This window comes from Suillus fuscotomentosus (genome assembly GCF_016647785.1).
Source record: "Suillus fuscotomentosus strain FC203 chromosome Unknown F5891scaffold_7, whole genome shotgun sequence".
In the NCBI taxonomy this organism is placed as follows: domain Eukaryota; kingdom Fungi; phylum Basidiomycota; class Agaricomycetes; order Boletales; family Suillaceae; genus Suillus; species Suillus fuscotomentosus.
Window position 1 is genome coordinate 360,647 of NW_024539519.1, and position 18,756 is coordinate 379,402.

At 46.0% G+C, this 18,756-nt stretch overlaps 5 protein-coding genes and 1 non-coding gene across 6 annotated transcripts; 4 read left to right on the forward strand and 2 right to left on the reverse strand.

Moving 5' to 3' along the window:
* Positions 1–713: 713 nt before the first annotated feature.
* On the forward strand, positions 714–2,751 carry F5891DRAFT_1183219 (uncharacterized protein; the record flags this gene model as incomplete). The annotated part of the gene is made up of 5 exons (XM_041366256.1): positions 714–1,373; positions 1,425–1,841; positions 2,093–2,290; positions 2,360–2,520; positions 2,574–2,751. 5 exons carry the CDS (start codon positions 714–716, stop codon positions 2,749–2,751), a joined length of 1,614 nt encoding a protein of 537 aa, XP_041230854.1.
* Positions 2,752–6,351: 3,600 nt separating this feature from the next.
* Positions 6,352–6,436, forward strand: F5891DRAFT_t32. Its single transcript has one exon. It is a non-coding gene; the product is annotated as a tRNA-Tyr (tRNA).
* Positions 6,437–7,537: 1,101 nt separating this feature from the next.
* F5891DRAFT_976237 (uncharacterized protein) lies at positions 7,538–8,839 on the forward strand (the record flags this gene model as incomplete). Its single annotated transcript, XM_041376589.1, has 4 exons — positions 7,538–7,813; positions 8,049–8,609; positions 8,667–8,721; positions 8,772–8,839. 4 exons carry the CDS (start codon positions 7,538–7,540, stop codon positions 8,837–8,839), a joined length of 960 nt encoding a protein of 319 aa, XP_041230855.1.
* Positions 8,840–13,512: 4,673 nt separating this feature from the next.
* On the forward strand, positions 13,513–15,599 carry F5891DRAFT_1183223 (uncharacterized protein; the record flags this gene model as incomplete). Its single annotated transcript, XM_041366257.1, has 8 exons — positions 13,513–13,572; positions 13,630–13,873; positions 13,934–13,996; positions 14,058–14,440; positions 14,500–14,874; positions 14,924–14,988; positions 15,045–15,171; positions 15,222–15,599. The coding sequence occupies 8 exons, from the start codon at positions 13,513–13,515 to the stop codon at positions 15,597–15,599; spliced, it is 1,695 nt and encodes a 564-aa protein (XP_041230856.1).
* A 114-nt stretch (positions 15,600–15,713) lies between these two features.
* Positions 15,714–16,761, reverse strand: F5891DRAFT_682592 (uncharacterized protein). The gene is made up of 2 exons (XM_041372776.1): positions 16,417–16,761; positions 15,714–16,363 (listed from the first exon to the last, which is right to left on the reverse strand). Exons 1-2 carry the CDS (start codon positions 16,640–16,642, stop codon positions 15,828–15,830), a joined length of 762 nt encoding a protein of 253 aa, XP_041230857.1. The 5' UTR covers positions 16,643–16,761; the 3' UTR covers positions 15,714–15,827.
* On the reverse strand, positions 16,667–18,751 carry F5891DRAFT_1008528 (uncharacterized protein). Its single transcript, XM_041360545.1, has 7 exons — positions 18,627–18,751; positions 18,563–18,574; positions 18,455–18,505; positions 18,346–18,405; positions 17,859–18,293; positions 17,642–17,805; positions 16,667–17,578 (listed from the first exon to the last, which is right to left on the reverse strand). The coding sequence occupies exons 1-7, from the start codon at positions 18,672–18,674 to the stop codon at positions 16,882–16,884; spliced, it is 1,467 nt and encodes a 488-aa protein (XP_041230858.1). The 5' UTR covers positions 18,675–18,751; the 3' UTR covers positions 16,667–16,881.
* Between the last annotated feature and the right edge of the window lie 5 nt (positions 18,752–18,756).

The following is an 18,756-nucleotide window of genomic DNA, read 5'->3' on the forward strand; positions in this document are numbered from 1 at the left end:
TGACAGTGTAGGCACAGAAATACCCTTTATCGATGTTGCCACAATCGTTGTGGAAGCTTCTAAGGCCTCTTTAGATTATGGAGAGCCTCCTATCGCTGCTAGTACCAGGCCTGACATGTCCCTATCAGACTTTATTACAACTTCCATAAACGGTGTTGGGAGCACTACTACTGCAGAGCCTTCCTGTCAGGACGAGATGCCCATTTCCCATTCAAGCACCGAATTCAGCCCAACTGCTGATATGTTGGAAGAGGTTGTTGTCCCCCCTGCTGTTGAAGCAGAGGTGAGTTGTGGTGCTTTCAATGCAACATTTCTCCCTCATCTTGACGACATTGCAGGAAATATCTACTATAACTGCAGAACCAGAACCAGCTATCGTAGCAGATGCATGTGACCTGATTGATGTGGAAGCAAGCATAATGCAAGTGGAGGCTCCGTCTGTCGGAGAAGAATCTGCAGTCATCGAGACCGTGGTTATAGCGTCCATTGGTTCAGTAGCAGAGGCCACTCCTGAAAGTGAAATCATATTGGACGAACAAGCATCTGTGGTTGAAACACAATCTTCCACAGCCAAGTCAGGCATCATGCCAGTGATGCTCCAAGCTGCACCAATTTAACCAATATTGCGTGAGGTCATTGTAGAGGAGAGTTTGGCCTGTGAGCCTGGCTTGGAGCCTGCGGTAATTTTGGAGCTGACCCCAAAAGCCACTGAAATGGAACTGGTTGAAGATACTGTAGCAACTGCGGAGCCTGTCACAGAAGTTGGCGAATTAGATCTGACTGAAGAAACCGTGCTAGCGTTGGAAGCAGTAGACACTATTGTGCCAGCTGAGATATCAGGTGCGGGTACAGAGGCAGAGGAATTTGCTACAGAGGTTGATGTATGTATTGCAGCAGAAAAGGAGGGTGATAACGAGTCGCCACAGGGTGCCTTTGATGCTGAGGACGAGCCAGCTGCTCCCACTGAACCAGAAGTGGAAGTGTTTGTTCCTGAGGTCATCTCGGCTCCAGCTGAGGCTGCGACAGGGCCAGATGTCCTGTCAACTGAATCAGAGGAAGCTTCCATCGCCCCAACTACAGTGTCTGAGGTTCCTGTCAAATTTGTTATTGCTACAGAAGCAGAGTCTGTTGATACACACGACTCCATTACTGTTGACTCAGGACCAGTCACAATCCCTGGCCCCGAACCCATTGCTACTGCTGAGATGGATCCTGTAGCAGCAGCAGGACATGAACCTGCCACTGTCGAGTCGGAAGTGCCTGCACCCGAGATTGTTATTGATGAAGTAGCCGCAGTTGTTCCAGAGATTGCAGCTGATATGGAAGTGTATGGACAATCCCAAATTGAGGTTTTACCTTTGGCAGAGGAACAGGTACAATTTGACCCCTATTGCCTGTCTGCCTTTGACTTAACTTGAGAATAGGTTGTGCTTGGCGAACTGGAAGAGCCTCACCTCAAATCACCTTGGACGCCTTCTTGCTCAGTGACTGTACAAGGCAATATGGCTCACACTAATGAGGGACTTGATGACTTGGAGCAACTTCCCCCAAGTGCTACCCAGTTTGTTGCAGCAGAGGCATTTGAAGAGCAACCTGTTTCTTTTACAGAAGCATTCATTTCTGGCGAAGTAATCAGTTCTACCACAGTCATTGCAGACATACATGCTACGCTTTCGGCAATGCTAGATGAGTCAGATATTCCTCAGGATGTTGCTTCAGAGCAAGGTGTCATCGCTCAAGCAGAACCTTCGGTACAGGCTCCACCCGAGTCACCTACTGTGGAGGAAGTACCTAAGGAGGAAATTGAACAGGGATCGTTCATTGTTGATGACGAGAGTACAGTAGGTTACTACTTATTTATGCTAAGTGTTTTCAACAGCAATTGAGTACTACTGACCCTGACAGAGAGCATAGTAGTTCTCCCTGGATGCTGTCCTACTCAGTTACTGGGCTTGAACTAGCATCTGCACTTGAGGATCAAGCAGTTGCTAAGGATGATGAGTTTGTTGACTATGGTTCATTTATCATTGAGACCCAACTACCCATAAGATTGTATTGGTATTGAGCTTTGCATTTGCTAAAAAATCTGTAGGTTGGTGTAGAGGATGTTCCTGAGGTCAAATCAGACTCAGGGCTTCTGACACCCGTCAATGACCCTGTTGGAGAAAGACCAAAGTCCCTATGGACCCCTTCATATTCTGTCACCAAGCAGGGGCCAAATGATGCTGTTGAAGAAGTAGAGGAGCTTAATGAAATAGAATATCTAACTGGTCCACTCTCTAGCATTCCTGTACTTGTGGCTGATGAAGAGCCCATCCCACCTGTCCTCATCACCGAGACATGAGCATCTGTAGATGAGCCTGTCATGACAGAGACTCCCTTGTGCTCAGAGGGTAATGTGACTGTTTCAGACCTCTCTGAGACATATGACGACGTTGAGGCCAGTGGAACTCCATTTGCCCGAGAGACCCCTCAGACATTCCCTGCTCTCGAAGAGCCACAGAAGTTCACCAACAAGAAGTCAGTCCATGTTTACCCCGCTTCCTTCCTTACTTCTGACTTTGTGCATTCAGGCCAAGCTTGTTTGCTGTTGATGAGCTTAATGCTGCTGAGGTCACTGAATCCAGCACCCTTCGCATTGATATTCCCACCAACAACAGAGCCAACCGCAACAGACTGGAGTCCATGACCTCTTCTCATTTCTTCCCTGGTGGATGGTTCTTCTCTTCACCCAAGGTTCCTGAGAGCTAGTTCGGTAACCCAAGGTAAAGTAAATTTGCCAACTTCAAGGATGATGTAAGGTCAGCACAGTAGCTTCCGGTTGGAGACCGACATTGGAGCTTGAACTTCCTTTGATCCCATGTCTAGCTATCACACACCCCAGCATACGACTCAAGATCTATGCAATTGGAACAACATCTGGGCTAGTGTCATATCAATAGTGTTATCAGATTAAGTCCACATCCTCTCCATGGCTCAGGAGTCATCTCATACTACTACAGAGAGGGCTGTTTGGACCGACACAGAGGTTGATCAGTTTCTCCTCTACCTATCCAACAATCAGGACAAGATCGGTGATGCTGGCAACTTCAAAGATGTGACTTACAATGGTGCTGCAGAGGCTATTGCTGAGTACCTGGAGCATGGTCCAGTGAAGAGTGGGGCAATGTGTAAGACAAAATGGGCGTCAGTAAGTCATATCAGTATATCATTTATTTATAGACTTGATAAGAGATCGTGTAGTTAAAGCAGACTTTCAATGCTATTCAGAAGTATCGCCAGCAGTCTGGTGTTTACTGGGACAATATTAGAGGGGCAAATGTCGAGGGCGAGGCTTCAACCTCAGTATGGAATGAATATGTTTCCAAGAAGGTACATCAAGTTCGCTAATGCTATTTCATGCATCTCACTGTTTGATAATAGGGAAATTCAGTCATGCACCCTTTTTGTGCATCGGGATGGAGACACTACAAGCAAATGGACAGCATAATACCACAAGGCAGTGGCGCCCAAGGGCGCACAGGGTACCAACCCAATATAGCTCTCCCCCCTCCCTTAAGCTCAAGCTCCAGTCCTAGCGTACCCAGAGGTGAACACAATACCATGATTGGTCCCGTTATTGCCACATCTAGTGCTGGTGTTGCTGGTCCTAGCACCGCCCCTGCAGCAGCAGCCCTCACTTCTACACCTGCTTCTCCATCCTTCATGCCTCCTCCTACTTCTCCGTCCTTCATGCCTCCTCCTGGCAAACATTCTCACACTGACATGGAGCTGACCGCCTCATCTGCATCTACCTCAGTTTCTCAAATGCAAATGCCGCCTCCCTCCGAGTCGAGCTCTATCAAAAGAGCGAAGACAGTATCAGGCTGCGCATCAGGCCGTGGATCAGGAGGCCATGCACAGACTCAGAGTGGTTCTACAAAGAACGCTAACATGTTGGACACCAAGATATCGAAGGCCACCACAGCTGTAGCCATGATGGGATTCCAGAGCTCTGTCAATCACTTGACAGATGTAATTGCTGAGCGTATGGTCTATCCTGAGGATCGGGTAATGGACCAGCGCTCGAGGGCCATGCAGATGTTGCAGGTTGAGGATGCAGAGTTGCCGTTCGCAGAGCGGCTTATAATACAACAGGTTTTTTCTATGGACCCTGCAGCTACTGACATATACACACAGACCGCTGACAAGGAGATGCGCCGTGCTTTTATTCTTTCCACAGCCCAGCGGTTGGGACTTCAACTTCCTGTGCCTGATAGTTAGTATACTCATGTAAAATGCGCTATTGACACAACATATGATGATAATGCAGTAGTTGAAGCATGGTAATGCAAACATCTTGTGCTTTGATGGCAGCGGATACATGAGAGTCGTGCTATAGTGCTACATATCATTGTCAGAATCTTCAAAGGAGTCATCTAGCGGGCCCCACTGCTGCAAAATGGTCTGATAATCTTCCCACATGCAGCACGCAATACGATTGCGCACTTCCTTCATGCCTCCTGCTCTGTCAAACACCTCCTCGTCATCGGGGATCCCTTGGTGCTCTGGGTTGTCATAATTGAAGTGTTCATCATTGTCGTCTGGGAGCATGTTGTCATCAGGGTTGTGAGTCAATATGAAATTGTGAATCGCGCATAGCGCGGCAGGTATACATGCCTGGATGGTCATAGGATATTCAGGTGAGAGCAAAAGAATATGAAAATGGTGTTTTAACACGCCAAAGATCTGCTCAATCACATTTCGAGCGGATGAGTGTTGCAGATTGAAGAGCTCTTCTTTGGTTGTTGGTCTGCAAACATAGAATAGTTATTAAAAAACCTAAAATATAAAATAAATAAAACATACCTAAGATTAGTGTGTCCCCATTCAGCCAAATGATAATGGACACTGCAGTAGGGGACTAAGAGCTCATCACACAAAGGGAATCCCGCATCTGCTAAGAAATATTTTCTGGGAGGGACATACAAACTGCCTGAACGAGCCTCGTCATAGAGGCATACATCTGTGGCGGATCCCTCCCAGCCAGTGAGAGCATATGAGAACTTGAGGTTGAAGGTGCAGGTGAATAGACAGTTTTGAGAAACAAAACCTTTGTGATTACGATATGAGGGGCGGTCAGATGATGAGGGGCGAGCATGGATGTGGCTGCTGTTGATCACACCGATAGCGTCCTTGAAGTAAGGCCAGAATTTTGGGTTGTTATGGATGTTGCTGGAGACGTCATTGGTGTCATTGGGAGAACGTATGTAGGTTGTGTAGAACGGGGGGGACGCAAAGATAAACAAGATCTTCCAGAAATACCTGGAATTATTTGTGAGCTCATCATAAATAACATTAAAAACAAACTTACTTTGAGATGGTGTCGTTTGACCATTGAAAACGGTCCCCGACATGACAGATTGTTAGCCCTGTAACACACGTATATAGAAAGATGGCAAGTTGCTCTTCGAGCGAAATGTGGCATGAGCTAGCATAACCCAAAACACAAAGTTCGGCTATGAGCATGTGAAAGACATCTGCATGCATGCCAAGTTCGCATCACATACAATCTGGGTGACCAATGATGAGTTCCATGACCCATTCTTCACCTGAGAGGGCCGATGTGTGGTATGCCTCAGGTACAGAGTCCTGAAGCAATGAGTGTGTAGCAGTCAGAAGGACACTGACGAGTAGTGCAATGTGATGTAGGATTCGCATATGATTCTGCTGACGGCCTGCAGCTGGCGGCTGAACAGCCTGGGCTTGAGCGAGTTGTTGGAGCAAGGGGTCAATGGTATCCATAATCTATCGATATCTATCCCTAAAGCAATGAGCACGATGGATAACAAGTCCTACTAATATTGATATCATAAGGTTGAAACTCAGCTATCGGCACCTACTGTGCTGGCCTTACATCATCCTTGAAGTTGGCAAATTTACTTTACCTTGGGTTACCGAACTAGCTCTGAAGAGGGTTGCACATCGCTCGACATTGCAGCTGGAGAATTCGTCCATAAGTCCTTAGCCAAAAATACTCCAACCACTGCTCCAACCAGTGCCCTTCCCTCCGCTGTTGAAGAAGACAAGGAAAAGAAGTCTCGTTGATGCACAATCATGTGAAAGGCAGAGTCCGCCATCTTATGCATCTGAATTCTTGAAACTTATCATCATTTTTATCACTTTCATTCTCATTCTCTACTTTACCTTCTACTATGCATGACCCTTAATGACAAATGATAACTGCATATTGATATTTACTTTCAAGCAGATTCTGATATTGATCTCTTGTATTTCAGCTAATCTTCACCCTTATCAATGCATTGTTTGCACTTGAAACCTCTTGGATTGGCAAATGTCACCTAAATGTAACCAACCTTAGCTCAGTTGGAAGAGCGCGAGACTGTAATGGAATAAATTCATCTTGAGGTTGCCTGTTCGAGCTAGGCAGGTCGGATTCTTTTTGAGTAAGGTCCATTTTAAATCGAGTGACATTGTTGTTAAAAGAACATGGCGCACTCAGTGTTAGGTTGACGTCAAGGAAACATGATTTGGTTGTACAGAATTGGAACCAGTATTACTGACATGTATGTATCTTTCATCTATGGGGTAGTTGTTCATTTATCTGCCATATCATGATTAAATCAATGGGACTGCTCCTTCGATTCATGGTACCTCAACAGAAAGGGCAGGGTGGTCCTGGGCCGAAAATCCCCCACTTGCAGTAAAATGTACTGCATACTAGTTATGGCCAAAAAACCTAACCAGAGAGGACTTTTTTGCATACGTAGTAGCAACTCCGTCAAGAAACAGTATTACATAGTGTAGGACCTTCTGCTTAGTAATCCTCCAACTGTGTGTTTGAAAGACCTCTTGTATGGTTGGTATAAGCAGGTGCTTGAATCTTTCAATTGTATCTAGTCAAGACTAATTGCCTATCTTGCCTTGTTAAGAGAATGTTAATGAGCCATGAGATGAAACCTAGTGCAGGGTTTTTTTCTCTTCCTAGAGAACTACAGCTCAACATTTTGAGCTTTCTTTCAGGCCGAGATATCCTTCGTTGTACATCTGTGAGCCCAATTTATGATTGTGGTGATGCTGTTGTTGTCCTATATGGACTTTTATACTTACAATGATCGTCTTGCAGGTATCTAAGGCCCTTCACCAGATGTACATGTCCTCTTCCGAGCTTCAGTACATCGTCGAACTCAGTGGCCAATGGTTGCTCCATGTTCCCAATATTGACAATGTTGGCATCCCTGTTTCCAGGTGCCTACAACTTTTGAGGGACAAAGCTCATGCATAGTTCAAAGTCGACTCCCACTCTTTCGAAACAGTCTCTCTACCAAAGAACATGCACTCTGACGAGAAGTTCATCGCAGATGGGCATATCTACTTGTGGGATTAAGAAGAGGACCAGGCCGCAATCATTCCAATACTGCCAAGGCCCTTACAAAAGACAGTCAAGTGCAACTGGTCTGCAGGAACATCATTGTCAGTTCCTGACTCAGACAACCTCAATGTGTTCATGGATCCAGCACAAAACCTGATTGCCATCATGTATTCTGTCACTGATGCTACACTCGAGTCGAATGACAAGACACTCTACATTGACCTTGGGGCCCTGGATAAGGATGGCATTCACCCCCAAGCTGCTGGACGGACATTGTTTTTGTCAGTGCTGCCTGCATCCAAGGACAAATGCTTTGTTACAGAAAGTGCCAAGCTCAAGGGATTTGGGAGGCATATTGCTTTGTGGCACTCCTTTGCATATCCATTCGAGGAGATGTGGCAGCTGGATATTTGGGACTGGCAACACTCAGCGACATCTAATGTAAGTCATGGCCAGAAAATATTTGAAAGACTTGACAGCTGAGCGCTGATTCGCTGTCTAGAGCATCCTCAGCAGCACGAATTTCAAGCCCAACTCGATTGACTTTTGCTTTCTCAGAAACAATAGGTTGCTCATTGTTGCTGGGCATTTGAAGCTCTATTCGATCGAGGATATGTCCCAGACACCATAATTGCTGGTGTGCTTCCTGATGCCCGTCCTATATCTGAATATACAGTGCTTCCTTCCGATGGATCATATTGATAGCTCCCCACAGCTACAAGCCCAACAAGCGATGTACATTTCAGATCTCAAAAACCAGCTGCTATGCATTACCACAGGAGGGTGTCGGACCTTCATTATTTCCACAAGGATTTTCTTCAACCTTGAAGGAATAGCAGCAGCAGCACCAGTACCATGGGAACACTGGGGCCCTTTAAATACTCGTATTTTCGAGTTCTCATGTGAACTCAAAGTTCACGTTAGCGGGAATCGAGTCTTGCAAGCATTGGTCAGCACATCAGCCTCAGGTGACGTGGAGTATACATTACATGTTTTGGACTTCAGCCCACTAGCTGTGACAAACAGGCGGGGTCTGGGACGAGTGGTGAAAGAACCATCCACAATACCAGAATTCAACAAATGGACTGGTAGACCTGCGAAGAGCTTGATAACATCCCTGCCTTATGTCGAGGTCATATTGGACAGAAGGTTCGGTTCTGCTGAATCAGAGTTAGCAGATGTGTGGGTCGATAAGGATAGAATTTATTTGCTCAACACAAAGTTTGATCACGAAGTGGTAGGTTCAGCACATTACACAATAGAATACAATGAGCTTGAAGTCATTGATGTTTAGGATAGAGTTATCTATGTAGTTGCTCCACCATATGACATACTAAAGTACACTGGAAGTTACTAGATTTCCCATAATCTATATAAATACACTGCGATGCTCTTTCAGTATCACTGCCTTTCGGCATAACAGTTAAGCAGACGACAGTCACATCCCTCCAGAAGAAGAATACATAGATATCATTATAACAGTCTTCAAATCCTGTTTTCTTGTAATAAATAACGACCGAAACTCGCTGCTTGTTATTGATAAACTCCACAAGTAGATAGAAGCGGCATAATTGAAGGGTCAGCATGTTCCAAGTAGCACTGTGGCTTGATCAACAAGTGCCAGCTGTATGATTGTGGTGATTTAGCAGAGGAAGCGCACCATTATATGGTATCTGGAACTCTTGCCATCCACGTTGTTAAAGAAAGATCTGCCTGGGTGCTGCAAGAAGCACAATCTGACCTCCAGAAGTCCCTGTGCATTCACGTGACTATGATGGATTGCAGAACAACTTGGTATCTGTCAGTGATTAAGTATTGAACCATTGCCTCAAAATTGAGAGTAGACAAACTCTATTACTACGTGTGCAAATGGAAACTACGCCTTGCGTCAATGGAGTGGCTTCACATGTACACATTGACTTACCAGAAACAAGAATGTTGTGAGAATGACACCGAGAGTCAAAGCTGTAGCATTTAGTAGATAAATATGCAAAAGGTGTTAGGTGATATGCAAGAACCAACCAAAGCTGTAGCTGAAATACATTAAATTTTGTTGCAAGAGACCACACATGAAACGGTTGTCGGTTTTCCAACCACCATGACCCTTGACAGCGCAATAGAACAGAAGAAGGAATACTTCTTAAATTGTGTGCATGCGGTGAGTTCAAGTTTGTATTAGCAGCAGCTCCCAATACAAACCTAGCTCAGCAACAGCCAGTAAGCTGTAAATTATATACACATTCTTTTTCATATGCACATGTCCAAAAGTGCCAGGAATCCAGCATTCCCCTGTATTTAAGAGGTCAGGAATTAAACAAACACAAGGTCTAACTTGAAGTTGTATGCACCAAAGGCTAACCAAACTTCCTTGATGTAAATGATAATCAGTACTAAATAGGCCTGCACAAGATAATTTAGACATTATTATCTAGAGTTAGTTGTAGCCTCCAAATATTCGACTCACAATGATGCTAACAAATAGGAATATGGTAAACCACCTCACCCGTTCCCATATCGCAAATTCCCTGAGTATGAATATACCTGAACCAGTGCAATAATGTCAGAGTGCAGAATCATTGCTAGGTAATCCAATTGCTCCCACACTCAGCAAATAACATCAGCAGTACCCCTAAATCTTATGAGTTATGGTGCAGAGTCAGTACATGCCTTGGGAAGCTTTACCAGACTCACAGATATTGGCAATTTCATAAGACTGGCAAACCTTTGATTGGGATGAGTTAATTTTGAACACCTGCAAATCTCCAATTTGCATGTACAGAATATGGGGCATCAGGCCAAAAAAGTGCTGAAAGTCGCATGATGAGGGAGGGAAATTGGGATGTGTGCCAGACACTCACCGAGCATATTCAGTAACACGTATACAAAGAGCAAGTGACTGCAAGTTAGATAGAAAAACATGGGGAGCCCCCATTGAGACTCGACAATACACTCAATCTGTATCGACTACAGATCAGTATACCCTAGGGCACTCAGGAAATTTGTACTTGCCGCGTCGGGTATGCACAGTACGTAGTCATATAGCTGAATGTTCAAGTGAAAACATGAGTCTCAGCCATTGTTGAAAGATTATGGTAATTTTTACACTCACCCACAGCGCTGTTAGTGCAACTACCGTGAAGGTAAGCAAACTGAATCAAAGAAAAGCGATCATAGACGACAACCGTACCATAAGGGTACTGGGACGACAACATCAGTGATACAGGACACGCCATACTAAGTAGGAATCGCACTTACACCCAACCTCAAGAAGGCATCAGCTTGACTCGGAGTCTCTTGAAAAGTATTCATACTGATTTATTGAATGAGTCGACCTCATTTCAGGTCACTACTTATAAGATATTGAACATGTAGCGCTGGTCAGTACTATACAGCATGTTGCCATTGGTTGGTTATCCTGTGCTCCGAGTCAGAGAAGTTCTACTGAGAACCCCGGGCCGTTCAGGTTGCAAATCACGCGTGCATCATATCATCCCATGAAGACTCATCAGATACTTACCTAAATCTCCATACATCCCCAGGAAGACACAACTGACTAGCCTAAGAGTTGATGGCAATTTGCAACTCAGAAGACAGGAAATTACACAGTAATCTCTGAGCCAGTGCAGAGAACCGAAGTTTGCAATCCTGTTCTCGTATAAGTAGAGCAAGAGGAAACAAAGCAGTAATGATCATCACCAATGACAAGTCCATGGTGGAGAGTCCCTGGTCCTCATGCTATGTAATAGTAATGCAAAAAATTTGTGTCAAGGTCAAGGTGCGACTCGGGGGGACTGATACAGTCAATCATTTTCAGATAAATTCAAACATTCACATTACTTGATGGCACCTTTTCTCTGAGTCCCTCCAGTTCCTTAGATTGAGGGTATGGAAACCCGAACCTCCCATCGATACTTATGCATGGGAGACCATGTCTGAGAGCTTGGTACATTTTTCTCATATGTTAATTGACCGAGTATTGTACAAATGAGTCGCAGAGGAACATGACGGCAAGTTCCTTGAGCAATACACTACTGACATGGACATTGTCTTGATCTTCGTAAGTTTAGTGTTCTTACCTTCGGCACATTTTGAGACTGATGTTTGATTAGTCTGATCTTTTCTCGGCTGTCATTGGCTGTCAGCATGGCTTTCATCAGTTGCGGTGGAGTCTAATCTCAGAGATAGTACACACTGTGTATGTACAGATTCCAATGTGTGGTCATCCCACACTCATTTGCATCCATTTGGTGCAATCTAGGCCCAGACTGATAGGGTACATTGAAAGTTTGAATGCCTAACATGATTTCTTCATTGTGTTATATACACAGGATACGATAACCAGATTTTTATACTCCATTGGAACGAGCAACACCTCCACATATTCTCCTCTTCCTCCCGCCCTTCTCAACCTGCCAATACCCACAAAATCTTGCAAGGTGCCATCCCTCCACTCGTCATCTTCGAACATTATATTCCACATGTTCGTGGTCCACACCAGTTGTCCTAGCTCAATTACTATCTCGCTTGAGCTTACTGCATGCTTTCAATGTATTAGCATCTCCAGCAAACAGCTCCAGACCACAGATATATGCAAGCTTCAAGCTTCAAAACAGTCTCTGGAGTGGCTTTCGACTGCGGTACCCCATCATCATTGCCATCATTTTCGCCCTCGCTGCTAGCCTCTCCATCACCAATAACCTTCACCTCGTCTCTAAAGTCGAGATCATGATCTTGTCATACATGGCCTCTGCACGTCGACACTCCGTCACCTTTTTTGCATGCATCACACAGGAATGTATAGGAACGGGCACCTTTCTGCTGCAGCAGAGGCTGAGGAGCTTCGTTGGGTATGTAGCTATCAGTACAAGTACTTTGATTATTTTTTTTGCTATAAAAAACATTGGGTCCAGTTCACGTTTGAACCGAAAAAAAACCGAACCTGACCGCTGCGGACCATTCACAAAGGTTCAGTCCAAGGTTCATTGAGAAAGGTAGAACCGGACCAAGGTCCGGTTCTCGGTTCTCGTCAAACTGCCTCTGAACCAGACCAAACCAGACCGCGGCAGCACTACTCGAAACCCATTTAGACTAGTCACTGTGCACTATTAGTGGTGCCACTAGTACATGTCTTATCTGACTTTCGCAACAGGATGATGACTTACCAGAATGAGTGATTAAGATAGGACCGGGAATGCATGCCAGTGCTCTCGTGAAGATGTTTCTAACGTGGGTAGCCCGACTCCGATCCCCAACTCCTAGTGCCATTAGGAGGGCTTTCTTTTGATGATTGGTTTTTTCTCGTATGCCCCATGAGGATGTTCCATTTCTTGAGTTGATCTAAGATTCATTCTTGTTTTTGAATCGGAACAATATTTGGCTAAAGGATTTGTCAGTGCATTCATTGTCTTTCTTCTTGACCAATGTCTTCTCTACTCATCGTCACATTTGTTTTCATGGCATTTGTGGTCGCAAATGTGTACACTTTGTGGCATGTCAGCGATTCGCGCCATCTATGTTGATAACAAGATTCTTGTCAGTTCAGAATATGATTTGCAGTTTGTCCTTTGGCTGACAATCGAAAACGGAGCACCGGTCCTCGTATTCTTCACGATGAGCACCTATGTGTACAAAGGTAAGGCGCACAACAGGAACACCACTGCCAGTGAAAACCTCATCGCCGCTGCGCAAGAGCACGTCGATGCTGTCAGTGTTCTTTTGGAGAATTTGCCAGACAACTACCAGCATGGTGCGAAGTTGTCCTCCACAAAGTACACCAACAAGGATCTCGGGATGAAAGAAGCTGGAACGAACCGAGCAAGATGCGAAAATGACAAACCAAGGAGTCGAATGTTATTATTAATGTCCTATCACGTACTAGCCTACACTGACAAAATGCTGAGGGCCATGCCTGTTATTTTCCATCTCCTTCAGTATAACCCTGGGGCCACCTATTCTCAGCCGCACCGGACAATCTGATGACATCCAGGACCATCTGAGTTGACTTCGTTACTCCATGTAAAGTGAAAACTCGGGAATTATTTCTCACGCCTGATGCTCTGAGCTTTCTCGAACTATCATTAAAATTTGATCTACCACTCGGACAGCTGCAGGCTGGATGTATCGATTGTTGTATAGTATATATGGGCCACAAAGATCAGCGAGATGACTTGAAAGAAGCTCTCCGGAAGAGGGATGAACAGGTCAGTGATTATAGCACAGTCATCAGGGAAATATCATTGATAGATACATTAATGTAGATCACCTGCTTGGAGGCTCGGGTAGACGCCTATATTGCTCGAACATCAGAGACGCAGGCTCGCCTTCTCAAAACTATTGACACTGTCGATTCTCTGAAGGCTCAACATGTAACCGACTTGGAGGCGAAAGAACGCGAGAGGATAAACTTATCCCATGAAATTGAACGTTGGAGAACCTTTGCGAAGTGCCTCGAAGTTGAGCGAGATGATCTCAAAAATGTCGTCGAGGACTTGATTCAGAAAGGTGCATAGCAATCTACAAACGGACGAATGTCTCCCGCTCATGTATTGTTGTATTTCTCAGTCCAGATGTCCAGTGACTGGAGCATGTGGCCTTGCAGTCGCATGGATATAACAAAACATCCATGTTTGTCCATTCATTATAGCTTTGCAAGCGTCGAGACTAAATGCCAAAAAATGACGCCTAGATCAACTCACTGAGAACTATTCTAAACCCAGTGATACAAGCTGCAGGGATTCTGAGGTTCTGTTGGAGTACGGTGTTTCTCTTATAAACAGGCTGCGTGTCGAGCTTGACCACGAGCGCAAAGCACACTGCAAGGTTGTGGAAGAAGCCAACCTCCGTATCTGTGAACTGGAGGCTAAAGTTGCCGCACGCGAGGTCGTATTAGAAGCATCAATTCGGCACCATCAAGAGAGAGATAAGTCACCGCCGGACCGTTCTCGAACTCCCGAAAGCCCAATACCTCCTTCAAAACCAATGACCGATGAAGACTGTCTGCGTGTATTGGCGGATAGCAACACTAGAAATAAATCTCTTGAGATTGAAATACGGAGTTTGGCACAAAAAGTGGGGGTTGCATTTTTTCCACCATTGATACAGTTTCATTGATTTTGCGCTTGCTGTAGCTTGAGCGCGCGCGGGGCTCCGCGGCTTCACCTGCATGCATTTCAGCAGATGCAACCCCCGTTGTTAGCCCCTCGTCACCGCCGAGAATTGTTTCTCTCGATCACCCATACCAACCAGCCATCCCGAGGAAACCTCTAACGACTGATAACGAAACCCATGTCACACCGACAGTGCATGCAGTATCCAACCTACCGGCTGACTCACATGTTGTCACACGACCATCATCTCACAATAGCCCCATAATCTCATCTGATTCCGCATCACAACGCTCTATTGCACAGCTGGATGATCAGATTAACTTATACGCCACCCAGCTTGATGCCTTCAAAGCGGAGAGGAAGACACTGGTTGAGGTGGCCGTCAGGAAACGCAGAGTTCGTAACACGTCAATCATTGCGTCACATCACTGAATAATCTTTGCAGATATCTGATGGAGGGGAACCTCCCGAATTCCCACAAATCCTGGCCATCGAGGAGGAATGCGTGAGGTTGGTTCCTTAGCATCATTGTATCATCTGTGCTCTCATCCTTACCTATGGTGTAGGCTTACCTCTCATGTCTCGCATCTGGAACAAGAACTTCAGCATAGTCGAAGTTCTGCCAAGTCCCGCGAACACGAGTTGCTAAAGGAAATTGACGCTCTCAAGCTGTTATTGCATCAGCAGTCACCAGTAGGTGTCATCGTCCGCACAAGAGACGTTGGAGCTCACCGAACTACCAGAATCTTTATCATGCACACGACGTTCAGCATTTGGATGATGGTATAGATATAGAACAAACCATGGAACTGGGGACACCTTTACAGCCTACTGCTATTCTGTCATGGAACGATCCTGGTTTAACATCATTTCCTAAGGACCCGCTCTTAATTCCGCTCCCTTTCTCACCTGAAAGAAATTCATCCCCTATTATCTCATCCTCTCGTCCACTACTACGCCCTTCCAGCCCCCATCCTGTAAAACTAAAACGACTTGAAGAGGGAATGGAGGTAGCCAGGGCTCAACTGGCTGCGAAGCAGCTGGCCCTCGATCAGCTCAAAATCGATATGGAGGAACTCCAACACTTACTATCAGAAGAGCCGCCCGGATCTCGAGGATAAAATGTATTACCATGTACTCTTTTCGATTTTGCCTTTGATATTGCACATATGTTGGTATTTAATGGGGCCCCATGCTTATCTATTGATATTTCTGCTGTATGTATCTTGTATCTGTATGACCGAGTAGCATTGGTATACTGTATTTTACGCTACCTCAACCTATCATTGACCCTCTGCTATATGTGAGTTAACAAGGGGCCTTGCAACCTCCTTAGTACGGCCAGCTTGTTATTTCACGGGAACATAAAGCAATTCCATACGCATATTGCTCCACGGATGATTTCGATCAGGTGTCCTCTTCACAAAGTCAACCTCCGGGGGAGGTGCCCCGACTCTGTGAACCTCTTCAACCTCAGACTCAGCACGAGATGCCGGACGGGACGAGACAGGGGTGTTCGTGTATGATGAAACAGTGTATTTCTTCGTCTTGGAGTTCAGAGATAATACTTTGTGCGTCTGTGCTGTGGGACGAGAAGGCGTGCTCGACCGAACCGGTGGTGTGGCAGCCGCAGAACCAGGGAGAACAGGGAACGCGCCCTCCGCATCGCGTGCTTGCTGGACGACTCGCAACCTCCCCTCTTCCTCTTTTGCTACTTGCTTGGATATCCCCTCATCAAATCGGGCAGACAGCGAGGAACGCACAATGTCTGAGAGGAGCACCGCAGAACAGTGCGGGCATGCGTAGTAAGGCAAGTTGATGGCACATAGGATTAATCCGCAACCGCGGCATATGGCGGTGTATGGGGAAAGGTCATGCTCTCTTGCTGGACTTATTAGTTTCAGCGTTATAAACTCAGATCAGTTGAAGAGCCCTTGCCTTGGCAGAAACATCCGCCCTTCGGATCCTTCTCTCTGCCGGACGACTTGCGAACGCCCTCGGCAAGAGATTCGAGCTTACGGATCGCCTTGCTTTTGGAAGGTTCTTGGTTTTTACCTTTACCTTTGCTTTGTTTTTGAAGGACATGTTGTGGGCGTTGCGCAGGACGTGGTAGACGGTCAGAAGGCAGAGAGCCTGCAGCTTTGGACCAAGGAGTAGGTTGCATGACGATAATGGTCCTGATCGAGGGCAATGACTTTAAACAATTACATTCACGGACTCCCAGAGCCGCATCGAGTCATTTCCACAAAAGACACATCGACAATAGCCAGGGAAATATAGCATTAATACAAGAAGCAATAACTCGAGCAATAGGAAAACTAGAACGATGGCTAAAGTCTACACATATATCAAAACAGATAGAGTTCTGAGCACTGAGAACGGCGAGTCGAAAGAAGAGACACGTCAAGATCCTTGGTTTCTTCTCCATGACGAAAGGCTAAGTGCGCCTATAACGCCCACGACCAGCAATGCTGTGCCCGCACCCACCAGGCTGGGAACATACAGGTACCACGCGCTATCGATGTCATCCTTGCCCTTGACCTCGTCCATGAAGATCAGCTCTTCTTTCTTCTGTCTTCTTCGACGCGGGATGATCTCTTGTTCTGAGTAAAGCGAATCCTCTCCAGAATAGACACTCTCCGAGGCAGAAGGATGAATCTCTATAGATGGCATCTCAAGTTCATGGGTACTTCCATGGTCATGCCGGTCAATGCCTTCATCAGGAAGGACAGGAATGTCAAGATCGGGCTGCAGAGTGCGAGCACGCTCAAAGTATCGACCTGCAGCTTCCCTGTCACGCTTCCAAGCTTCTGTGCCGCCTTCTCCAGGCTGTGGCTGTGGCGGCATCCTAATGGACGACAGTGTGGAATAAGATGCTGACAGGAAAACAGAAGCTGCTCCTTCGAGATGAAGAAGTCCAGCCTCCAAGAAGAGCTTGGCCAGGCCCGCCGGGCCGCCGATGGACTGAACATAATATGAGACGGTTCCACGTTGGCCTTCTTCAGATGCATCAAGGTGGTCCAATGATGTTTGAATAGGTAGATAGTGAGTCACCAATTTCATTGTAGCAGAGGGAAGGTGGCCATGGTGCCACGCCCGTCTGGATAGTCAGACAGGAAGTTAGTCACAAATGAAACAAGTTTTCAGCACTGGCGTCACATACACAAAGCACTCAAATGCTTCTTCTTTATCTTTCCTAATGTCGTAAAGCTCTATGGCATACAGGACAAGACTTGTGGGGTCCATGTTATATTTGTACTCCAAACTGGAATCACATAGCATAGGGACAGGAGCGCATGGCGAAATCTCCTGGGGAATTGGTCCTTGCTGTGTAACAGGTAAGCTCAAGCGTGGATAAGACCCTGATAGCAGAAGCTCACGATCAACGACGGCCAAATAATCGACTGCTCCTTCTCAAGGTGAAGCGTGACAAGTCTTCCTGAATTGGAGTGTAGTGACTCCAAGGAGGAGAATGAAGATAGGGCATGTACGGGTAACGAAGGCGATGCGGGACTAGAAGTAACAGGGATAGAGTGACGTTGACTTGCACTGCTGGTGTGCTCGTCAGACGAGGAGATAGGCGATGATAACGCGGGCGAAGGAGACACAATCTCCTCTGCATCAGACACTTGACCACTTTCCAGAGAAGCTGCGAAACTGCTGGAAATTTCTGGGTCGGACACGAAGGCGAAAGAAGATTGGGTGGACGTTGTCGATAGGGTCGACGTGGTACGCTCCCGAGCGGAAAGACGCGAGTTGCGGGGTTCGAGTTGCCACGCCGAGTTCGCCACGTCGACATGGCTATAAAGACAACCCTAGGATTAAAGATTGAGGATTGCAAATATGTCTTTTTGATGCGAGGCTTACTTTTACGATGGGCTGTTGGCCTTTAACCCCAGCGAGTAGATAGTTGCGTTCAATAACAACCTACCACGAACATGAGATTATACGTGGCGGATAAAGTAACATTACTGGCAATAACGTCTTCTCTTGAGGTTTCATACGGGACGAGAAGCAAAACTGTAGCCTGCAATTCGCCCAAGCGTTAGGACTATGAAACAAACCCTTACCCTATTGGCTTCACCTGATCATGCGACTAGGCCCGTTGAGTCAAATGAAGTGTCAATTATCAGAGTTTCATGGCTCACCTGGTGCCACGAGTATGAGAGTTTCTGGTGTTCGCTCGTCTTCTCCATATCGTTAATGCTGCCAGTCGTGAACAACGTTGCAGTCGTAAGCGAGCTCTATTGAAAGGAGCGGAGTCAGAACGCTGACCCT